Raw genomic sequence first — 22839 nt, 5'->3', positions numbered from 1 at the left:
CATCACCTTGAAATGAACCCCGCGACGTTGACAATGCCCCGCCATGCCAAAATGGTCGTTTGCGAGACAAAGCGTCGCTTTGATCTGGCTAAGTGGCTTTGTCTGGTCACAGGTTGAACTGTATATCCTAATTAGTGCCTTCCACAGCGACCCCAGCATGCGATCGGTGGCCATAGGTGGCCTCCACAATATAAAAAGAGCCACTGAACGACGCGCCCTCTTGACCATCGTTCTTACCACCTCCTCACACCATGAACGCTCCCGCGTGCCGCACCTGCGTAGTGGACCCCGAACGCGACATCGACGAACACGCATGGCTTGTCGACGCTGTCCGGACCGCCTGGGTGAAAGCTCGTCCCACGGAAAGTTACCAAGCCATGGCCACGCGAATCGCCGCCGAGTTCAACAGCCATTTCGACCCCAAGATCTATAAACTGAAAAAGGCTGGCAAAGGCACTCGTCTGGAGACGGACGCCGAGCGCGATGGGCGAGTCTTCGACAGGGTTACAGTACGTGTTATGCAGACCAGGCGTATACTCTCGATGTTCACCCCAATTCGCCCAGAAAATCTTCAATTGGATAACGAACCATCGTTCGTACTTCGACCAACTCAAGAACGGCATACCCAGGATCCTAGATCTCCCGGAAGTGCAAGCCCAGACGGTCGCCGTACCGCGAGGGAAGAGCATCATGGATCTCTTCAAGCATGACTACCCCGAGGTAGGCCAGAAGGCACGACAAGCCGCCGGCTCGGACGCGGGAGACCAGCAGACCGAAGTGAACCTAGCATACTCGGCAGCGCTGGCCGAACTGCAGGCCACGAACCCGGAGAAGGTGTTGGCGTATGAGCAAGAGTCCAAGCGATCGAAGGAAGAGGCCAGTGTGGCCCGTGCGCAAGCGAAGGCAGCGCCAACCTCAGTAGACACCGCCTGGGAGGGTGAGGACACCACATCTAAAGCCGAGTGCGTTCACAACATTGTCAATCTACCTCTGTGACTGACACGTATCAGTAACTTGAAGCGTGTTTTGTATTCGGCAAAGGTGTCTGTCGACACCTGGGCTAAGACAGCAGACGCACAATACTTCCTCTACATTGGCGTTGTGGAGGACGGGCAATGCGTCAAATATCTGTACGTATCATACTTCCGCACGACCATTGTAGTGTACTGACGATTCTGCTAGAATTGGCAACAATGCGTCGTCCCCCGACAGTCTCGTAGCTCAAATGAAAACCAATCCGCTGCTTGACGAGCTCGACGAGCTCGTCCTCTTGCGCAAGCAGCAGCAACTTGCCAGCGTGGCTGAAGCCCCCGGCGATCCCCACATGGTCGATGAAGAGGACACCGAGCCAGCTTCATCTGCGGCACCTCCAGCACCCGTTCACGAGCCTTCAGTGGCAGATGCTGGACAACCAGCTCCCGCGATGCCACCACTAGTGAGCGGCGCCCCGGCCACACACAGCGGCGATGTCAACGTCGTTACCGAGGTCTCAGTGGTGGGAGGAAGTCTCGCCGCTCCCGCGATGCGCCAACCAGTGAGCGACGCCCCGGCCGCATGCAGTGGCGATGTCAGCGTCGTTACCGAGGTCTCGGTGGCGGGAGGCAGTCTCGCCGCTCCCGCGATGCCACCACCAGTGAGCGATGCCCCGGCCGCGCCCAACGGCGATGTCAGCGTCGTTACCGAGGTCTCGGTGGCGGGAGGCAGTCTCGCCGCTCCCGCGATGACACCACCAGTGAGCGATGCCCCGGCCGCGCCCAACGGCGATGTCAGCGTCGCCACAGAGGTCCCGGTGGCGGGAGGAAGTCTCGCCGCTCCCGCGATGCCACCGCCAGGGAGCGATTCCCCTCCCACACGCAGCGGCAATGTCAGTGATGTTCCCGACGTCGCTGTGACGGGAAGCGGACTGGCCGACTCCGTCGACGGACCCCTCGGCGAGGTCAGCGTCGCTGCCGAGGGCTCTGTGGTGGGAGGCGGCCATGATGACCCGCCACCCTCCCAGACGTGAGCAACGGGTCGGGACCCGGCGAGGACAGCGTCTCTGGGCTCGCACCGAGCGAGGACGAACATGCCTCGCCTGTTGTTCGCCAGCAGTCGAAGAAAACCAAGAAGGGGACGGTCCCTGCGAAACGTGGTCGGAAGGGTCCTCAGGTTGACGCCGCCACTGCGACGACAGCCTCGGGTCAAACCACAATGCGGGGGAGGAAGAGGAAGGGCGACGATTCCACCAGTGAGGCAGCCACCAGCAGCACTAGGCCGAAGCGTGCTAAGTAAGTCGACATGTTCGCTCACGATCATTGCTAACGTTCGCCACAGGAGAAAGGATTACGCAGCCATGGAGCGAGGAGAGAATGATTTAGTATCGTCGTAGACAGCCTACAATGTACCCCTTGCGATTCTGTATGTGTACACGAAGTATGTTACTGGACCTTGTCCTCCCTCTCAAGAGCCCCGGAGTCTCGGAGCATGCTGCGCCCGAGAAGTCAATCAGGGTTCCGTCGTTCATGATGGGCCTACGAGTGGGGCAGGCATCCACGCGCCACGGTTGAGCGTGTGGCGATGCTTTGACCGTAGACCAAGTTGAACACGTCCCAATTTGCTCGCAATGCCACTTGTTGTGGCCAGGAGTTGTGGTTCTCCCGGCTACCGACTGAGCGAACAATAACCGTGCTCGCCTATATAAAGGTGAGCAATGCACGTCCCTTCGCCCCAGTCGTCCTCACCTTCAGATCCCCTATGCCACGACTTCCATCGAACACGCCTTCCCGAGGCAAAATCCGCTCGTCGATATCCAGGTCGGCTCTAAGTTCACCTGCGTTACCTCACACACCTCCAAACACTCAGGATACAAACAATGCGTTTGATCTCCTCCTCAAGAACTTTGTTCGGCAGTTGTCGCTGCCCGAGGTCCACCAACCCGTCTGTCCGCACAACCCAAAAAGGCAATTACAGTACCGCCAAAATAATGCGAACGATGGACGGTGGTATGCATTGGTACGTCTACATCCTAACAAATCGAACGATTTGGTACACTGACTCGATCAACAGTGTACAGTTTCTTCGTGCCCAAAGGCAAAGAGAGTGCAGTATTTGAGTGACTCGCTCGGTGCTGACGAACATGCCCTCATCGCTCGCATGCGAGAGGTTGTTGACCGGCTGCGTGTTGCGCGCACTGCCCTCAAAAGACTGGGGAAACGACGTACCACCGGAGGAGATGGGACTGGAGTGCATGACGATCAGGTGAAACACCACGCTGACGAGGAACGCCACGCGCAAGCTGAGCGGGCGCGCTTGGACCGTGAAGCTCGCGAGTTGTGTGAGCGACGCGACGCGCCATCTCAGACGCAAGATGGTGAGTTAAGTGGACATTATAACCTCGAACTGTACGCTGAGCAATGCATAGGGCAAACCGGAGAGGCTCAGCACAATGACCGCATTGAAGCTAGGCCACGACACAGTCCCGGTCGACCGCTTCGCAAACCCGCACTGCCGCGAGACATAATCGAGTTGTCTGACTCCTCGGCTGAGGAGTCAGATAACTCTGCCTCTTATTGGCGGGCTGTGGACGATCCGTCCTCGCCGTCTGAACGCCCGCGTGCTCATACTGTCATTCGCCGCCCCCAGCCATCATCGTCGGGGGCTGCAGCACAGACACCCACTCGAAAATGTCGTGCTATCAACACGGAGGACGTGATCGATCTTACCGGAGATACGAGCGACGAAGATGAGGCTCTCAAGCGACCAAGTGGCGGGGCGTCATCGCAAGCGGCGCCGCCTGCGTCGTCACCCATCCGCCCTTCATCTCCAGTGGAGTTTGATCCCAGTCAATCCTCGGCCTCGCCTGAAATCGTGTCTCGCGCGAGTTCACCAAGGGCGGAGGAAGCCTTCATCCTATCATGGGGTTACACCGAGGCAAGTCAGGGACATCATGGCTGATATTCTCACTCACTAACTGTCTTGTAGGATGATGACATGCCGGAACCCCACCTGTTCGACTTGAATGTGCGCGAGGTGTCCTTCACACGCATTTGCACCGCCTCAGGTCTGGAGCTCATGGACCCCGTTGCGGTGTGGCTCAGCACCGACCAGAAGTGGCGATACATGCATGTGGAGAACCTCGCCGACGTTCGCTTTCAGCTGCACGGAGGGGATACCGTTGTGTGGGCGCAATGGGGGCTCGAGGAGCTGCCTACGCTTGATTGGATAACAAGTGAGTATTCATTGTCAAGTACTCGGGCTCACCTGACAGTTTCCATAGACGATGATGCCACAGAGTCTCCGGAATGGCCAGATGCCACGCGCATTTGGGAGGCCCGGGAAGCCCGGTACTCTGTTTAATAGGACAACGAAGGTCGTGCTCCAACTAAAAGAAGAATAGTATACTTTCACGGGGTTCCGCGTCGTACATTACCTTCCTTTTTCTCGTCACACTCCTTCCCGATCTGGTACCAGTCCTCTCGTCTTTGACGTGTCGCCCTTCTTTCGACCCATTTTCCTCGCCTCAATCTCTCCCCCCTCTCACTCTTAATTCTTGTATCTCTTGTGTTTTGACTATGTCTCTCGTCAGTGCTGCTTGTACTTATATTGGGCCTGAGTGCCCACCTCGTTATTAATATTATCCCCCACTCAACTTGAATGCTCTCGCTTGTACACCGCTCGTCAGTACTGTATTGCACCTCAACTCATGTGATCTCAAGTACACACGTTCAAGTCGATGATGATGGAGTGATGAATCAGGCCGACAGGTACTTCACCGAAGGTACTGTTGTCACAACTGGGATCGACAAGTACTGCTGATGACCACAGGTACTGTTGTCGCGACTGGGATTGACAAATAGTACTGCTGATGATCATAGGTACTGTTGTCACGAGTGGGCTTGACAGGTACTACTTACGACCACAAGTACTGTTGTAGCGGGTGCACTAGACAAGTACTCCATACAATTCAAGTACTGTTGTTATGAATTACATCATAGGTACTTGTTACGAGACTCATGCTCATCAATACTTACACTGTGAAGTCACTTAAAACTCATTTCAGTAGTACTGTTAAGTGACTAAATAATCGTAAAATAGTACAGGTCTTCCCTGCAACGGCTCAAATGGTCAACTACGTCGAGGCAAGAATCCCGAACAAGCCAGGAGGAGAATCGGGAACGGAGGCCGACAACGAGACAGACGAACCAAGTTCGTCGCCTCGGAAGTCGAGTCCGCCCATGAGCAAAGGCAAGGAGCGTGAAAGGCCGGAACGAGCAGAAAGCATGTTCGGCGGATGGGGGAAGGCTAGGCCTACGACCGTTGAAACTGAAGACGAGTCGTCGAATGATATACCGACGCAGCGACCGCCGCCAAGGACGCCCCCAGCGGCGACCTCGACACCGGCGCGGCCGGATATCAACGCGGATCCCAACATGAGTTTCGCAGCAGCAAACTTGGTCCTCCCCAAGGGAAGGAACGAGTCGGATGCGGAATTCGCGAGGCGAATGGCAGCCACGGAACGGCTAGCCAGTACCCTAGGAGGCACTGCCCAAGCAGTACCCCCAACCCCGGGTCCCGTACCAACGGAACCACGGAAACCGAGACCTGGTGAACCGGGATTCACTAGGTCTCCGTACCGTACATCGGGGCCGGGGTACGCGTTCTTCCAGATGAAGGACGGACCTGTACCATCAAAGGATCCGCCCCCTCACATGCCGGGTCCCGCACCTCCACCGAGAACCGGCGGCGGTGCAACAAGGACCGAGAACGACGGTTATAGGTACACAGCAAGTGGAGTACCTATACCGCCAGTTCCCCCGAAACCGAACGTTGTGTTCGAACCAGGAGTTGGAGGCTCAAGCACTTCTAACTCCGGGAACGACCCAACCAAGGCGAAAGAAGGCGGGGTTGGCTATGGGAGATTCCAGGCGTACTCATACATGGGTACGAGCCGGGACCCTCAGAGCGTAAGCACCGCCCCAGCACGCACGCGAACTGCGTTAGACCCCTTGGCAAGGTCGAGGGAGAAGTGCTGGAACATGATCCAGACCATGGTAGGGGATCCACCGATGGATGACCCTCCCATGTACCTGCGATCCGTTAAGCTTCAAACCCCTGCGGCCTGGAGCGGCGAAGACGATCTGTACAAGTTCGAAGAGTGGCTCTACAAGCTCCTCTCGTACTTCCAGACGCTCCGCGTAACAGGACCGCGGATGGACGCGGATAGGCTCCGCATGCTAGGCGACTCACTTACTGGGGAACCCAGTATGTGGTACATCCGTAGCATAAACTATACGAAACCGAACCAGCCCGCCTGGATGTTCGCCGATGTAATAATGATACTACATGAGCGGTACATCCGACGGGATGGTGAGATCGAGGCGGCCGAAGCATTCTATGGCGCGAAATACACCCAGAAGGGCGGTGCCATAGACTTGATCGACCGGTTGACTCGGTATGGCGAACGTATGGCTGAGAAGCCAAGCCCGTACGTGTGGAAAGGCAAATTTATGTCTGCCCTTCCCCGCGACGTCGAGAACCACCTCAGGAACACTTGCATGCTCACACCGGAGAGGTCTGAGCTGCAGGAGATCATTGAGAAGACCAATGAGTACGAGCATGCCCAGCGATCTCAGAAAGCGGGATCGGCGCTGTGGCTGCAACGTATGGTAACTACCGCCAAGGATGGTGGTAGTGCCAATACGAAGGCAGCAACGCCTGCCACCACCAGTAACAAGAATACCGGCGGTGGTCAGTCGTTGAACAAGGGGAAGAAACCCTTTGTACCACGATTCAAGACAGGCACACAGATGGACGGTGCGAACTTCAGGTCTGGGAACCAGATGGATGGATCGGCCAGCAGGTTCCAGAAGACTCCTGCTCCAACCGGCAAGACGACCACCGATGGTCGTCCATACGGAGGTTATAGCAAGACGTACCCGAAGAAGGTCCAGATGCATGCCGGACGCGTCGCTGAAGAAAGCGATGCGGACGCCATGCATCAGACTGACCAGCCGGTCGAAGAGACGTCGGAACGGGAAGAAGTCAACACAGTGGACACTGAGGATGCTAGGACAGGTATCGAAACCGACCAGCACCCTCAGTCCGACTACGGAGACTACGCATACGATGACCCAGGAGAAAACTCTCCTGTGGACGATCGTAGCGAAGATGACGAAGAGGGACACACCGTCCACATGGGTTCAATGTGGATGGGTGCGATGCGGATTGAGCGACAACAGTCGACCCAACAGCGCCATGAACAGCTGGCCCACCAGTCGTACGATGCCGCAATGACCGACATCGTGCGCTCGTGTGCCATGCAAGTCATGCCCTCGGCGAGATCGATGAAGGCAGCCTGGCTATATGACTCGAAGATTCGACGAACGTCGGATCCGAAAGACCAGCCCAAGCGCGCCCCCGACTCGCAGCGAACACTATGCGCGGAAGTCGACGTCAACGGCGTGAAGGCGTACACTCTGTTTGACACAGGGTGCACGACCGACACTATATCACCGGAGTTGGCGTACCTGTCCAAGGCTGACAGGGTTGATCTCAAGGAGCAGATCAACCTGCAGCTTGGAACGAAGGGCAGTCGCACCACCATAAATTATGGTGCGCTGCCGAAGATTACGGTTGGCCCCGTCAACAACGTCAACTACGTCGATGTCGTTGACATCACCGGTATGATATGGTGCTAGGCACCACGTTCTGCAATGCGCATAACGTGGTCCTAGACTTTCGTACGCGGAAGATCTGGATTGACGGCGTAGACATCCCTGCCTACACCCCGTCCAGGAGGCTGAGGTGTGGGAACACCGCCGAAACAATCGTCAAGACAGGGTAGCGGCGCATTTACGTGCTGCTACCACCTCAAGACAATAGGGCAGCGTAGCGAGATCCACCGCTGCGCAGCCCCCCTGTCTCGCTATGCGGAAGAAGGAAACAAGGTCTTGAGGGGGGAAGGGAGCGACCCAAAAGTCGCTTCTATTGTGGATAGAACAACGAAGAAGTTGGTACCACCTACGGCGCCGCAGGTGGTACGCAACCCAACATTGAAGGCTTCAGACCGACCGCCACCACATCTAACAGTAGAAGTGGTGATGCCTCGGCAGAAGGTGCCTGTAAACAGAGGAAATCAGTTTACAGCGAAACTGCCACGACTGAGCGAGGACAATCCACCGATGCCTCACTCATCGCAGCAGCCCAAGCGAGACAAACTCGGTCGATTGGATCCGTATGGAACCAACGACGAGGTTGACAGAGCTGTGCGTAACTTCCTTGTCGACGAGGAGATACGCCAGTCCCTGAATGAAGACCCACAACTCGACGCACTGCGCGAAGAGTGGTTGAAGAAGTGCGAGGATATAATGAAGCCTCCACCTCCCGGATTGCCGCCATTCCGGGAGGTGAACCATTATATTCCGCTCATCGACCAGGACAAGCAGTACAAGTACCGCTTGCCCAAGTGCCCGGATGCTATGAAACCACAGCTACTCGACAAGATCGAGCGGTATTCAGATGCAGGATGGTGGGAACCAGTATCAACGTCGCAGGCCGCTCCGCTACTTTGCATTGCAAAGAAGTCGGGCAAACTGCGTACTGTCGTTGACGCCAGACAGCGTAATGACAATACCCGAAAGGACGTGACACCGTTTCCCGACCAGGACCAGATCAGAATGGACGTGGCTCGAGCGAAGTACAGATCGAAAATCGACCTGTCCGACGCATATGAGCAGATCCGTATTGTTGCAGAAGACGTCTGGAAGACGGCGTTTTCTACACCTTACGGCACGTTCCTTAGCCTGGTGATGCAACAAGGCGACTGCAACGCGCCTGCTACATTCCAGTCGCTAATGACTGCGATCTTCAGAGATTGCATCGGACGCTTCGTCCACGTTTACCTTGATGACATCTTCGTATTCTCCAACTCGGTTGAAGAACACGAGAAACATCTCGGTATCGTGTTCGACCGACTGAGGAAGGCCAAGCTATACCTCAGTCAGACGAAATGCGACTTGTACTCGAAGCGAATGGACTGCCTTGGTCATCTCATAGACGACCGAGGACTGCACGCCGATCGAGACAAGATGGATCGCATCCGCAACTGGCGGACACCTCGTTCGTACAAGGAGGTGCAGCGGTTTCTGGGACTAGTCAACTACCTCGCGCATTTCCTGCCCGAGGTAAGTGGCTATACGTCCCCGCTGGCCGACATGTGCCATAACGACCGAGCATTCGTATGGCGAGCACTGCACGACAAATGCTTTGAATCAATCAAAGCACTTGTGAGTCGGGCTCCCATACTGAAGCCAATTGACCCCTCGATTGACGAACCCATTTGGGTGATCACGGACGCTTCACTATTCGGAGTAGGCGCCGTGTACGGTCAAGGACCAGAATGGCAGACTTGTCGACCTGCAGGCTTTCTGTCCAAGAAATTCTCGAGTGCTCAACGCGCGTACAAAACGTATGAGCAAGAGGCACTCGGAATAATGGAAGCCCTGCTCAAGTGGGAAGACAAGTTGCTTGGTCGTAAGATTCACATCATTACGGACCACAAAGCCCTCACTTTCTTCAACGGGATACCCAATCCGTCAAACCGCCAGGTTCGATGGTATGAGTACATGTCCCGCTTCGACTACGACATCACGTATGTCGAAGGAAGAAAGAACAAGGTAGCGGATTGCCTGTCTCGATACTACGAGAACGACACTTCCGACGACGTCACTCCGATACACCACATGGTGAATGCGGACGTGCGTCTGGACCCCGCTTTCGATGACCTACCCTCGAACCGTGTTCTCGAGTTGCGAATGGGAAGACTAGCATCCCATCCACTCGTCGAGAACAAGCACGAACGCGAGGCTGAGGCAGCAGCCTTGTCCGCCGCCCAGCCCACGTCCACGCCGGTTCAGAAGGAACCATCAAGGAATGGCAACGGGCCAACGGTTGCTGAGTCACTGACCAATGGACCATCCTTGCGAAAGAAGGTTGAACGGGACACGGACTTCATCTCCGCGATGAAGGCTGGGTACTCGGACGACCATACTTTTCGGAAGGTACTGGAGTCCCCGGACCAGTTCAAGACCTTCGTAGTACGCGACGGACTGATATACACGAAGAACCGTCAACATGAAGAGGTTCTCTGTGTACCCAGGACGCTGATCAAGCGCCGCCTCCTAACGGAGGTGGTGATTGACCAGGCACATACCACGATAGGGCACTTTGGATCTCAGAAGACTTCTGAGTACATCCGTCGGTGGTTCTGGTGGCCGAAATTGGGACGAGACGTAGACAAGTTCTGCATTACCTGCGGAACCTGTCAGACGTTGATACGCCTCTAGGCTATCTAAGCCCCGAAAACGCAATCTAGGCCTCTACGATGCTCCGAAGCTCTTAGAAGATCCACTACAACTGTTCGAAGATTTCGAAGTTCGTAGCCAACCCTGGCTCACCTTAGAAGACTATCCGCGACCTTCCGGCACCTCAGTGACGCTATAGGAGCACCTACCCACCTATCTAGACGACCCCAGAGCACGCAGGTCACTCGAAGATACACTATGTGTTAGAAGACACTCGAACATGTTAGAAGACGTGCTACGGTGTTAGAAGATCTCCTGCGAGACCATAGGATGCTACAGGATGTCCAGTGAGTCCTTGCAGGTCGTCTCACATCCTCGACGAGTGGTCTCGGTTTCCGGCGTCATGTGATAGCCGGTCGGCCTTCGGACCACTGGTTAGCGAGCCCGAGAGCAGTTGTCACGTGTTAGAAGCCATAGCCGGATGTTTGGGGCCGTCGGAGCTCCGTAGTGGTAATAGCCGTGTTTCCCTGTATATACTCTGGGACTGGTTCCCTTCGAATCTCAGAGACCCCCTTACCCTCTCAATCTCACCTCGCACTGGCGAGGTTCGTCAGCCAGTCAGTACGTTCGAAAGTCAGCAAGTTCGCCAGTCAGCCAGTACGTTCGAAGCCAGTCAGTCAGTCAGTCAGTTCGCCAGTACGTTCGCCAGCTCGTAGTTGCCCCGAGAGGCTCTACACTTCTTCTCCTGCCGTCGCTCGCCTTCCTTGTCACCGTTCGTTCGACACGTCTGTCGAAACCCTCCTTCCTACCTTCGAGGCTTAGCCCTCGCCTTCGAACAGTCTTCGACATCTTCGAAGCTCTCCCACGTCGTTCGGAGTCTTGTCCGTCCTCCTCCTTCTTACCTAGACCACTGTACAGTCCCCCGTACATCTCATAGACGCAGAGGCCTCGCATACCACTGCTCGACCTCACGGTTGGGTTTTTGTGTGGCTTTTGTGTTCTTTTCGGTCGCGTCAACGTCTAAGCCGCGCAACCATCTCCAAGCGGGATGGCTGCATACGCTCCCGATTCCGGTTCGACCATGGATATCGATGTCCATGGATTTCGTGGGACCGTTTCCACAAGTCAACGGATACGACTACCTGTGGGTAGTGGTATGCCGTTTGACGTCCATGGTACATTTAATCCCCATCAAGACCACCACCACCGCCGCCGAACTCGCAGAGATTTATGTCCGCGAGATCGTGCGACTGCATGGACTGCCTGAATCCATCGTATCGGACCGCGATTCGAAATTCACGTCCAAATTTTGGCGTGAAGTTCATCGCATATTGGGTGCGAAGTTGTTGATGTCCACTTCATTCCATCCCCAGACGGATGGATTGTCGGAAAGGACCATCCGCTCCGTATCCCAGATCCTACGCTCCATGGTGTCGCCGGACCAGCTGAATTGGGTGGATAACACATCAGGAAAAACTCATGTGTCTTGAGAGGCTCTCAAGTAATCTAAAGTAATAAAAGGCAGAAAGACAAGTCATTTACGTTTTATTCTTGGGAAAGACTTGAGAGTTAGCAAAGCTGCATTTTGGACTTGGGTATGAGACCATAAGTATTACTTGTGCTCTTCTCACCAGTCCTAACGTCCCAGCTTGAATGCCTTGACCAAGTCATTCATGACATTACAATGGAAGTCTTATGTGCTTATTCTCAAGGAGCTTTTACTTTTGGGCTTGAGACCAAGCTCTTAATTCTTTCAAGCAATGCCTATTAATTCCACTGATCCCTTACATTCATTCATTCACGCTTCTATAGTTGGTACAACATTGATATACATGCAGCAAAAGCACAACAGGCTCGATAGCAACGTACTACAAGCACACAGCAACGAATGCGAGACAACGTACATAGTAGATTGTTACCTCCAAGGACGTGGGGTATAGTAGACGCGAGTAGATATTGGTAATCTGAAAATAAAAACAATTTAGGTGAGTGCCCAGAGCGAAGATAAATGAGCTGTCGTACCCTTGGAGTTCAGACAGCTGGCGTAGGCGATCAGGGGTGGGCAGTATCGGCGTTCAGAGCAGGTTCGTTACCTGTGTGTCGCAACGTCAGCCCTAGAAGACATAAGAGTATCAGGCATATACTCGCGCTCCTGTCCCTCTGTGCCCGCTTGCTCTCCGTCGCTGCTCACACCAGGCTCAGCTGGAAGAACCGTCTTGCTCGAGGACGCTGTGTCGTGCAAGCTTCCATCAGTCATAGCTATACTGTCGTACACTGTTTGCTTACCCTGCGCCCCGCTGGTTCTCCCCTTTGACGATGTAGGTTTGCCGGCGGACGAGGGCTTCGCCGCAGTACTCGACGATGACACCGGACCCGCGTTCGAGGACGAGGGGGCGGTGGGCGCCTCGAGCACCATGTCCTGGAGCTTCGTCCACTTAACGAAGTCCTCCCCGTCGTCCTGGTCCGAATCTTCCTCATCATCGCCTTCAATTCTGGAGCTGTGAGTATTCTATCAGTAAGTAACTATTGCCTACGTCTGAAACGCAGAGCACTCACCTTATACGAGCCCACAATTGCTTCTTCATGTCAGCGTAGTAGTCGGGCGCGTTCTTCTGCGTAGCTTCGAGTATTGACATAAGATCGTCCCACCTAGCGACTGGTCAATACATCACTGCTTAGAGGAGTGTAGAATGACTTACTTTGGTGCGAAGGCCCTGTTGGTGAACGCTACTTGATTCCCGAACGCTATCTCGCTCAACGCAGCATCTATCTAATGACGTTGCGATAATAAGCACATTACAGAAAACACATCGCAACAGGAACCTACCGAGTTGCAGACCAAAGCGATGAGATTGTCTGGGACCGCGCTGAAGCGGTCGACAGGCACGCCTGTGGCATGACCCTGGAACCACTGCTGCACGATTATCTCCGAGATTGCAGGATGCCTAAACAGAAGCTCTGACTTGACAGAGCATTTCTGCACGCCTGGATTAGCGGGTATCACGACGCAACAACACGTCGGAAACACGTCTAGTGATAGAGTACGTACCTCCTTGTCTAGCTTATCCTTCGCGTTCCAGATAATCCTCATGTCACCGAACACGAAGTTAGGGATCTCACGCTTGCCACCCTTGACCTTCATCAGGTGAGTTTTGAGGAGCCATTGGGCGAGCGATATCCGTTGCTGAACCGACAGGCTGTTCAGCCCGTACGCGTGTTCGACCACGCTCTTCGCTTTCTTCTTTACGTCGAATCGAAACTGAGAGGCGACCGTCCAGACCTGCCGAGAATGAAGGTTTAAGATATTTTTGAGACCCACGACGTAACTCACCACTGTTTGGACATTCTTTCTCAGTGTATCTCCCTCGTGCCCCTTCTTATCCTGCACTTCGTTATATGCGACCCGCATACTCTTCACCCTCTTGCCGTCCTTGTCGCGCATGTCACGAGCCTCCTTCAAGGCAGTGACGACGAGCTGCATGTTGTCCAGCAGACGGGAACTTGCCACAGAGGAGTCGCTGGTCCACGCGTTTTTGAGTGCAAGGCGAAGCCGGAGGAAGTTCTGAGCAGCGGTGACAAGTGGACGGATATCAATGGGCAGGTCTGCAGCCTTGACGCGCGCTCGAGCCTTTACTTGAGAGCCCTTCCCTTTACGGCGTTTCTTCACGTCCTTCGTAGATATCTCCTACACGCTGCGTCTGTACGTCAACGCTTCGAATGAACGCAAGTACCACTTACCACCACATCATCCGAGTCATCCACGCCGTCCTCATCTGCTCCCTGCACCGAGAACCGGGAGCCACCGTCATCGTCCGATGATTCGAGCTCGTCCACCTTGTCATCGTCATCTTGCTCATCTTCCGAACTTGAAGCGACTATCTTGGACTTGGACGTATTCTTGCCCTTTCATCGACAAACACGTCAGGTTCTCAAGTCCGTATAACATACAATACTCACCCTTGTAACGCTGATCTCCACGTACGCCTTCTTCTTACCGCGCACAACATCCTTCCCCTTTCCCCCCTGCCTAGACCTATCCTCCTTCTCTGCCGATCCCGAGCGAACAGACACGTTCTCCTGCTCCGAGGCCTCCGGGCTTTCAATGACTACCGACTTCTTCGACGCAGGCTTTTCTTTAGCCTTGCCCTTTGCTGGAGTGCGTTAAGACACCAGTGTTAGTAGTGATACACGCAGCTCCTGATGCGATGTGACTTACGGGCGATAGCTTGTGCGATGCGCTGCTCTTCCTCGGTCAACGGGGCATCTCCCTTCCTCGTGTCCGGCTCGGGATTCTTCAACCGCCTGTAAGCCGGCTTAGGTTTAGCTCATTTCAAACATACATCAGTATTAGTTAGAGCTTCTGAGCTTATGAGATTGCACGTACACCGAGCAGGAGGAGAAGGGCTCTCCATGCGAATGTCCAGCTCACTACCGCTGTCTGGACTTCCTTCATCGCCACCGCCCTCGCCCTCGCCCTCGCCCTCGCCCTCGCCTCGCCATCGCCATCGCCATCGCCATCGCCATCGCCCTCGCCCTCGCCCTCGCCCTCGCCCTCGCCGCCGGAACCGCGAGCTTGCCTTGCTTTCTTACGGGGCTGTTCCTCATGTTCATCCTCCGATCCTTGTTCTTTGCGAGTCATCTCAGCCGTCCTCTTGCGCACCCCTGAGTATAGATTCGTTCATCAATTATTTTCAACAGCCGTGCAGAACGCACTCACCCGCCTGATGTTCCTCGTCCTTACTCTTTTTCTGAACTGACTGTCTCCGGAGCAACAGCTCGAGTTGCTTCTGCTCCTTCGCGGACAGCGGGGCCTCGCCGCCTGATTTGGAAGCCGCCTTGCTCGAATTTGGCGTCTTGGTTACCTTGTTGGTCTTTCGAGCCCGCGATCCTGTCGCTTTCGCCTGAGCGGTGAGTTTCTTCGAGTCGGCGGAGCGAGTTCGCGGAGACATGGTGCCGGTCCAAGATCAGAGAGAGATGAGCAAGCCCAGCGAGCAGAGGAGGGAAAGTGCGAACGTTGAAGTCACGACGCGGCGCCGAGCAATCGGGCGCCGAGTTGCGGTAAGCCGTTGCCCGAGGAGGTCCGCGCAAGATCACGGGAGTACGACGTTGTCCGTGAGTTGAGTTTATTGCCGCAAGACCAGCATGTCTTTTAAGAAAGAAACACACGTTCATTTACTTAACTATCTGACTCTACATGTCAACAACACTCGTTACTTCTAGGTTAGTGGAAATAGACATTGGAAGCCCAGCCGTTCCTATCGCTTTCTGCCCAGCGTAACATCTCTCGGTCCGTATGTAGCACTATTGAAGCCCGTCGCCCCTTGTAATGTAGATTAAAATGTGTGAGTTTGCATGAAGGAAAAATGACGAAATGGCCATGACGCAGCGGTATGACCAGGCCTGCTTCGTGCAGGCACAACTCGCCGCCCTCGAAATTGCCAACAGCAAGGACGACACAGACAGTGTCGTCCTTGCTGTCTCTGTGGGCGTAGGTTGCGACGTTGACGTTGATGACCAAACCCACGAACGGGTTGACCAGCGACTGCTGGTGGTTAGGGAGGATGCTGGACGTTGCCTCGAGATGACGGTATACGCCTGGAAGGATCGTCTGCACCTACTCGTACTAGATTAACACGTTCACAGTACCAGTAGAATACGGAAATTGAGTTTACCTTAGTATCTATCCAGCTGAACACATCGCCCAGAATGCGCTCCATTGCCTGATAGATGGGCTCATGGACCACCATATCTTTGGACGGATACGGTATCATTTGACGGTAGTTGGTCCTAGAGCGTCCCGACTTGCTCATCATTTGTGGCGGTACGTCCGAGGGCGCGTCGTGGCCCTATACAGACGGCATCGTTAGTGAACGTCAAGCACGGCACAAGTATTCAGACCTTTGTGGCGTGGCGGTTGTACCACGAGAAATGAATAGCTTCAAAGTCGTGCTGTGTTTGCGTCGCAGTGTCCACGTCGTTCAAAGGATCGGTATCGAAGCACACGACCAGCCGCTCCGTCAGATCAGCTGCCATAGCTTCCGACATCGACGTGCAGATCGACGCTACGAGACTGTTGTTTGCGCCTCTGAATGTCAGCACGTCTCTGTGAGTTGTACCTCGTGAGTAATTGCAGCATCACAGGTAACTAGGGCAATACTAGAACTACTACTGACCTTACAAGTTCTAAGGGTACGCGCACGTATGAGTCGTCCCTGATTCTCTTTCCTTCAGAGTACAAACAATCGAGCTGTAAAAGTAGGGTTCAAGTTTGATACGGAATTGAGAATCAATTCACCGCATACCTCAGTCTGGAGACCCTCAAAGCTTGCCGGTTGAACGCAGTTAGACGCATGTTGACGAGCTCGTTCTGTCCAGACAATATTCTTCTCTCTGTCGCCACGCGGTCCTGGATAGCGCTGGTTATCCTCCCGCTGCTCGTCATACTGGATGCGAACCACGATTTCTTCTAACTGCGGAGGGACGGGAGATAGCCTGAGCGGGGAATCGACCCGTGGTCTGGTAAGTCGAACTCCTGAGGGACGGGGGAGTCGATTGGGGTCAGCGGTGATAACGAGCCAAGTTCGTCGGTTGACGGATATGTGAACGTGTTGCTCGTGTCGCACTCATCATCGTAGCACGATATCCAGACGCCTCTGTTCCTTGGCACCAGAGAAAACGAGCTGTGAAGGATTAGTATGCCGTGATGACGTCAGTGCAATAGAGAGCTCGATACTCACTTCAGTTTCCAGGAGTCAAATACACGATCCGACGCCTCAAGATGACCGCATAGAGCCGATGGAAGAAACAATCTTGACGCTCCAGCTTGGGGAGCTGGCGGCAGAATACTGATGAGGCTAATTGGACACTGTTCTCGCAGACGGGCTACTGCGGGAATTATGATGTTTTTTACGAGCCGTCCAGTTCTCGAATCTGAACATTGTCTTAGAACAGTCCAGCATGAAGAACATGATCAGCTTACCGTCCGGCCACCTCAGGAGGTTACCGAAATCTTGCGCAATGTGTGCGTTGGCGGTAGCCAGAGGTACCCTGAGATTCTGAGCGGCTACTAGCACCAGCATATAGATAGAACCTGTGCGCGAAGTTTAAGACAAGTATCTAGTCTGTGAACAGAATCGAGCTACACTTACCACCTCCCGCGAGTCGCGCAAACTTCACACCAGTAGTATTCCAGTCCTGAAATGTTCTCTTTTCTGGCGCACCCTCAACGCCTTCGAATTCTCTGCGCCAAATTCCAGCCACCGTGAGCTTGCCTTCGTCCGATTGGCCATCATCAGATTCAAGTATGCTATTCACACCAGAGCCAGTCAACACGAGGAGAAGATACCGTAAAGGTGACGTACCTTGCCACTCTAAAGGCCAGCCTAATGTGGCTGATGATCAGCCAGAAACTCGCTGCCGCGTCCAGCTTGAGGCTGTGCGCGCACCGGGCTACCAGAGAGCGTAGCGATTCATCCTGGCGAACAGGCGACCCCTGCAGCTGCGTCACGTCTGCCTGTACCGCTTTGCACACGTCAAGGAGCTTCGCATCGTTGAGATTCGAGGTAAGCAGAGACGTATACTTGTGAACAGCGGCACCGGTGGTAAGACTTGGCTCTGAGGTGTTTTGCCACTGCTGCGTCGGTGCCTCCTCGGACTCCGTCGAGGCGTGGGACTCCATTGCAACGTTAGGCGGGAGGAACTGTATCCCGCCTCGAGGGCAAGGAGGGAGGCGCTGCTGTGGTCGCTGTCGGAGCAGTCCTCGAGCGCGTTCGTCACCGCCTGGCTTTTCAAACCGGTTTGCGGCAACAGTTCTTGCAACTGGCTGAGGGGCGTAGGGGTGAGCTTGCTCGCGGGCACGTCGAGAGGCCCGTGTTTGCCGCTGGGGGCCAGTAGCAATAGTGCCGCCGGTCAGAGATTCGTCTGCTAATATCGTCTGTTAGCGCACACTGAGTGTGTAGTAAAGTGCGAGAGTGACACGTACCTCCTGTGTGGGCGGGATCAATCTCAGTGTTGTTGTCCGTACAGTAAGATGTGTTCTCCAGATTCACTGTCAAAATCATTGGTTTAGTGAACAGCACAACGATATATTTCAGCTCACCAGTCGTCGGATCAATGTCAGGCTGCGCGTAAAGACTTGACTGTCTTTGCTGGTTGTCGTTAAGTCGCTCAACGCGGTGTGGGCCCGGAAGTCTGTGCAGCAAGGACGTAAGTCGCGCGTTGAGGTTAGGGGTTTGCAGCAACAGCTCCGTTAGATCCGTTTGTTCCTCCGGAGTGAGTTGCATGAAGCTTGACTCGAGACTACGGAGGCGTCAACTAAGTCCCGCCACCTTGGTACCGGGCGCTTCCTAATTTCGGACGCCCCTCGTGATGTGGCCTGAGCTCGGACAGCGTAACCTCCGAGCTGTAGTAGTGAATAGACCTCAAAGATACGTACACACGCGGACACGGGAGAGTTTTGCGTGACAGTAGATAACAACGAGTAGCATAGGTAGCCGTACGGGAAGCGATGATTGTAGCGACGATAGCGTAACAAAACGAACGAGACAAAACACGAATACGTCTAGCCGGAACCTGGTTTCAGCGACTAGCAACGAGTAGCCCGCTCACACCTAACGCGCGCAACTCGGTCAGTCTTCCTGACTGTCCTGCGATGAGCCACCGTCCTGTGATGAGCCGCCGTCCTGGGACGACTCATCTTCCTGCGAAGACTCATCTTCCTGCGAAGACTCGTCTTCTCTGGACGCCTCGCCGTCCTGCGAAGAGCTGTCCTGGGACGCTGAACCGTTCTGCGAAGAGCTGTCTTGGGATGCCGAACCGTCCTGCGACGATTCCCCGTGGTTGCTGTCCTGCGAATACGAGCCGTCGTCTGCTTCCGGACGGTACGTAGGATCTGCGATGGGGTCGCTCGATATGGGGTCGCTCATACCGTCACCGGAGCCTAAGTAATCCGAATCCGTCAGCGAGCTCTTCTTGTTCGCGAGAGCGTCTTCGAGGTGAGGTCTTTTGAGTGCTGACACAGCTTCTTCAAAGTCGCCGTCGTCCAGCGCTCGCTTGAGGTTCTTCCCCACAACGAACGCTTCGCCCACGGTGCCAGGAAGGCCGTCGTCTTCGTACGAGGTCGAGGCGTTCGTCATCTTTGCTCGCCTTTCTGCTGCCATGTTCCAGCTTCCACGGTAGACTTGCCTTCGTACAATCCCTACAGGGCCTTTGATATGAGGCAAGCTCAAATTTGGCGGCGGGTTGAACTTCTGTTGGTACGCGGCTATTTCGGCATCGTTGACGCATTGGGTGACGTTGCCTACGATGATCCTGTTGAGAACTTTCTGTCGCACTGACAGCATGCACTCGCGCCAGCGATCTTCCCACTGCCTGAGTGCAGCCTTCTGCTCAGGAGTCGCGTACTTCCTCCGCAGAAGCTGATATCAATTTAGTATAATCAGTCCCGGATAAGAGGGCTGTACTTACCAGAGCCTTTCCGCTGCGTACCCAGGCTTCAATATTGTCTTTCCAATGCTCCGCAAGATACGCGTGATCCTCAGCACCTTGGAAGACCCACATATACGCGCGGATCTCCCCCACGTATATTTTACCGCCGTAAGCGTGGCCGCCCGTGATGCATTCGTCGTCCGGACAGGGGAGCTCGACCCATACCGGCTTGCTGATGTCTATGTCGGGTGGCGGGGTTTTGACGACCTTCTCCTGCGTGGAAATGACGACGAACACCACGGAAGAGATCTTCCGGGTCGGGTCTGGAGGAAGCGGTGGCAAGGGAGGGGGAAGAGGAGGGTTTGACGGGATGTAGCTCGGTGAGAGAGGCGATAGAGGGGTGAGCGGAGACGATCCTTCCTGCTCGTTATCTGGGCCCGCCTGCGTCCGTGACCCGTCGTCGTCGTCATCGTCGTCCGTCTCCATCGGCACCCCTTCCTCTGACGCGTCGCCCTCTGATCCGGCCTCCCCCTCGTGGCCGGCTGATCCCGCCTCCACGTCGTTGCCCGCTGATCCAGCCTCCGACTCGTCGCCCTCCGATCCAGCCTCTGACGCCATTTGCTCCACGTAGGTTCGTCCCACACCCACTTCTGGCTCAAGCAGCGGGACTGGCATGTTGTCAGTAACCTAAAGAAAAACGTGTTAAGGTTAACAGAATGTTAGGCTATAGGTCGTGCTCACCTTGGCGAGTACGTGCGGAACACTCTCCGTTCTCGCAGACTCGACGACTGCACAGTCAGCGCCCAAACTGACACTGAGGTCCTTGCGCTTGGCGTGGTAAGACAGCCCTACCATACAGTCCGGAATCTCTATGTGGTCCTGCCTAACCAACATCTTCGCCGCGTTCTCCGTCACCAACATGCCGGCGGGCAGCGGGAACTGAACCGTAACTGGTTTGATGGTCTCCTCTACTATGTTATGAACGCAACCTTGCAGGGCGTCCTGGTGCAGGCCGCTGGGGGAACCGGACACCACCGTCTTCATCGCTCGATCGTAACGGAACCTGAGTATTTGACCTGTTATAAGATATTCTAACCTCCGTAGAGATCGTAGCTAGTACTCACCAGAAATGACGAAGAATCTCCGGTTTGTCCCTCAACTTCGTCTGGAGGAGAACCCAATCTTCTGGCTCAAAATCAGGTGTCTATTAACAGTTAGCGAGGTCTCCCTCATGTCAAAGCGCTCACGTACCTGAATTAAAATGTCGGACAAGGCAGGGAAGTCCCTGTCGTCCAATAGGTCGCCAAATATGCGTCGAGCGAAAGGCCAGTGGCGTACAGCCTCGACGTAGTCCTCGTCGTCGACACTGGTGGGGGGAGACGACGGCGCGGCTCAAGGAAGTCATTTTCTCGTACGATAGTACGATAAGCACAAACGTGTACTCACCTAAGTCCCTGAAATCCCAAAGGATGTTCTTCGGCGATGCGCTAGACGGTAACTTGTTGTCGGAAGGGGGACTGTCGGGCAAGTCAGACCAGTCGTCGGTGTCGCGATCCCTGAAAGTGCCCAGGGGCCGGAAGGTAGGAGAACGAAAGGGATGCATGAGGAAGGCAGCGCGAGAGAGAGCGTCAGAACCCTGCCTCACGAGGGACTGTACATGGGAAGGCGCACCGCAACTATTAAACCTTGCATCAAGTGACCGGAGTTGGACGGACTTCCGGGACGAGCAGATAAGCGTTCTGACGCGTACAGGGGCCACGCAGACACTCCGCAGGCACTACGCAGACCAGCACCAAGTGTATTCATCACCGCTAGCGGGTACTACGGCGTACTGCCTAAGTCCGTGCCTGCTGGACCCTCAGAAGCTCAAAGCTCGGGGCGTTAAGTCCCATTTCCTTATTGGGGCGCGCGGTCTGACCGCGCGCCCCAATAAGGAAGTCCTCCGACTCGGCGCGCCCTCGAAGAAATACTGGCGCAATTGGCAGAAGAACAGGTAAGAGCACTCACCTTCACCAATGCTAGACAGACCGCTAACGCTTGACGCACAGGCAGACTTTTGGGTGGTACGGTAGCACCACACTCCCTGTAAAGGACGCAAAGACAACGTCAGCGTAATTGAACGAACTGGTCAATCAATGACTTGCCGGAGCAAAATCCTGCGGTGTGCGACGTGCGTGTGCAGAACAACTTGAAGTGAAGAGCGTGCCGCCGTAGACGCGTGCGGCATGGCGAGATTGACAGGGCCCATCAATGTCGCGCGGTCAAGGCGGACTTGCCGCCAAGTCAGGGAAGAGGAAACGTAACGTAACTATGCGCAGCGTTCGTTTCCTCTAAGCTTCGAGTTCAGCAGCGACCTCTCAATCCACACGAGATACGCCAACTCTGAGCCGTTTTACTGGAATTTACTGCCAGTTGGTGAGACTTCAATGTGTGTCCGGCAAAAAAATCACTTACTAAAGACTCTCCAGACTCGTTAGACATGCGCAGGCGGTCAAAACGCTCGTATGCCTTGCTGGGAGAGACGTGTCATGCATGTGGCGGTTCATTTGACAGCATGCAAGGGCTCATGGCTCACCAGACGATGAGCCGCGGTTGCGCCTGGTACAAAAAGGGCAAATTGAGGGAGAGTCTTCGGGATACGGATGTAGTATCCGATTCATCGGACGACGAGGATGAGGCTCAGGATGGCAATGCAGTGAACAGGTGAGACTCACTGGTGGTATTCGCTGTGTTGACTTTTTATATCTGAACATGCAACACCTCAATTTCAGTCTAGACGATGACCCAGGTGACGAGGATGCAGATAGTAGTGGAGAGTGGGAGGATGAAGATGAACGTGACGCACAGTATCAATTCTTTCCAGTAGCTGGTCCCAGTCAGCCCATAGCCTCGACATCTTCAGCACCCTCGCCTTCCCGACGTACCGCCCTTTCGCTAGACGAGGACGACGATGATAGGGTGGAGGATATTGACATTAGTGCGGGAAAGGTTACAGGGACCGCGGAAACGATCAGAGAGTCATGGAGGGAGCATTTCGATAGCTTGGGCGGGCAGAGACGCAGTGAGTATCAACTTATCCTGCACTGCGCTAACCTGACAAATCAATATTAGGTGATCGAGAAGTACTAGCACG

General features: G+C 54.8%; 4 protein-coding genes across 4 annotated transcripts; 1 reads left to right on the top strand and 3 right to left on the bottom strand.

The window, feature by feature from the left end:
* Positions 1-251: 251 nt before the first annotated feature.
* Positions 252-4335, top strand: B0H18DRAFT_1113642 (uncharacterized protein; the record flags this gene model as incomplete). The annotated part of the gene is made up of 11 exons (XM_048032982.1): positions 252-509; positions 565-962; positions 1011-1130; positions 1183-2001; positions 2055-2267; positions 2314-2356; positions 2842-2991; positions 3046-3349; positions 3401-3846; positions 3961-4207; positions 4256-4335. 11 exons carry the CDS (start codon positions 252-254, stop codon positions 4333-4335), a joined length of 3078 nt encoding a protein of 1025 aa, XP_047899576.1.
* Positions 4336-12261: 7926 nt separating this feature from the next.
* On the bottom strand, positions 12262-15229 carry B0H18DRAFT_1113639 (uncharacterized protein; the record flags this gene model as incomplete). Its single annotated transcript, XM_048032981.1, has 13 exons — positions 12262-12319; positions 12374-12509; positions 12567-12778; positions 12837-12929; positions 12980-13050; positions 13108-13257; positions 13330-13560; positions 13612-13965; positions 14019-14183; positions 14238-14431; positions 14497-14593; positions 14665-14942; positions 14998-15229. 13 exons carry the CDS (start codon positions 15227-15229, stop codon positions 12262-12264), a joined length of 2271 nt encoding a protein of 756 aa, XP_047899575.1.
* Positions 15230-15535: 306 nt separating this feature from the next.
* On the bottom strand, positions 15536-18562 carry B0H18DRAFT_1113638 (uncharacterized protein; the record flags this gene model as incomplete). The annotated part of the gene is made up of 11 exons (XM_048032980.1): positions 15536-15600; positions 15663-15894; positions 15953-16126; positions 16179-16383; positions 16454-16527; positions 16583-16812; positions 17260-17370; positions 17429-17586; positions 17642-18200; positions 18262-18327; positions 18379-18562. 11 exons carry the CDS (start codon positions 18560-18562, stop codon positions 15536-15538), a joined length of 2058 nt encoding a protein of 685 aa, XP_047899574.1.
* A 345-nt stretch (positions 18563-18907) lies between these two features.
* Positions 18908-22187, bottom strand: B0H18DRAFT_950577 (uncharacterized protein; the record flags this gene model as incomplete). Its single annotated transcript, XM_048041961.1, has 9 exons — positions 18908-19696; positions 19746-20393; positions 20448-20769; positions 20831-20910; positions 20958-21097; positions 21153-21357; positions 21714-21724; positions 21753-21789; positions 22161-22187. The coding sequence occupies 9 exons, from the start codon at positions 22185-22187 to the stop codon at positions 18908-18910; spliced, it is 2259 nt and encodes a 752-aa protein (XP_047899573.1).
* Between the last annotated feature and the right edge of the window lie 652 nt (positions 22188-22839).

This window comes from Fomitopsis serialis (assembly GCF_022376445.1).
Source record: "Fomitopsis serialis strain Sig1Antser10 chromosome Unknown B0H18scaffold_3, whole genome shotgun sequence".
Classification (NCBI taxonomy): Eukaryota; Fungi; Basidiomycota; class Agaricomycetes; order Polyporales; family Fomitopsidaceae; genus Fomitopsis; species Fomitopsis serialis.
This window is presented reverse-complemented; position numbering and strand designations above follow the sequence as displayed.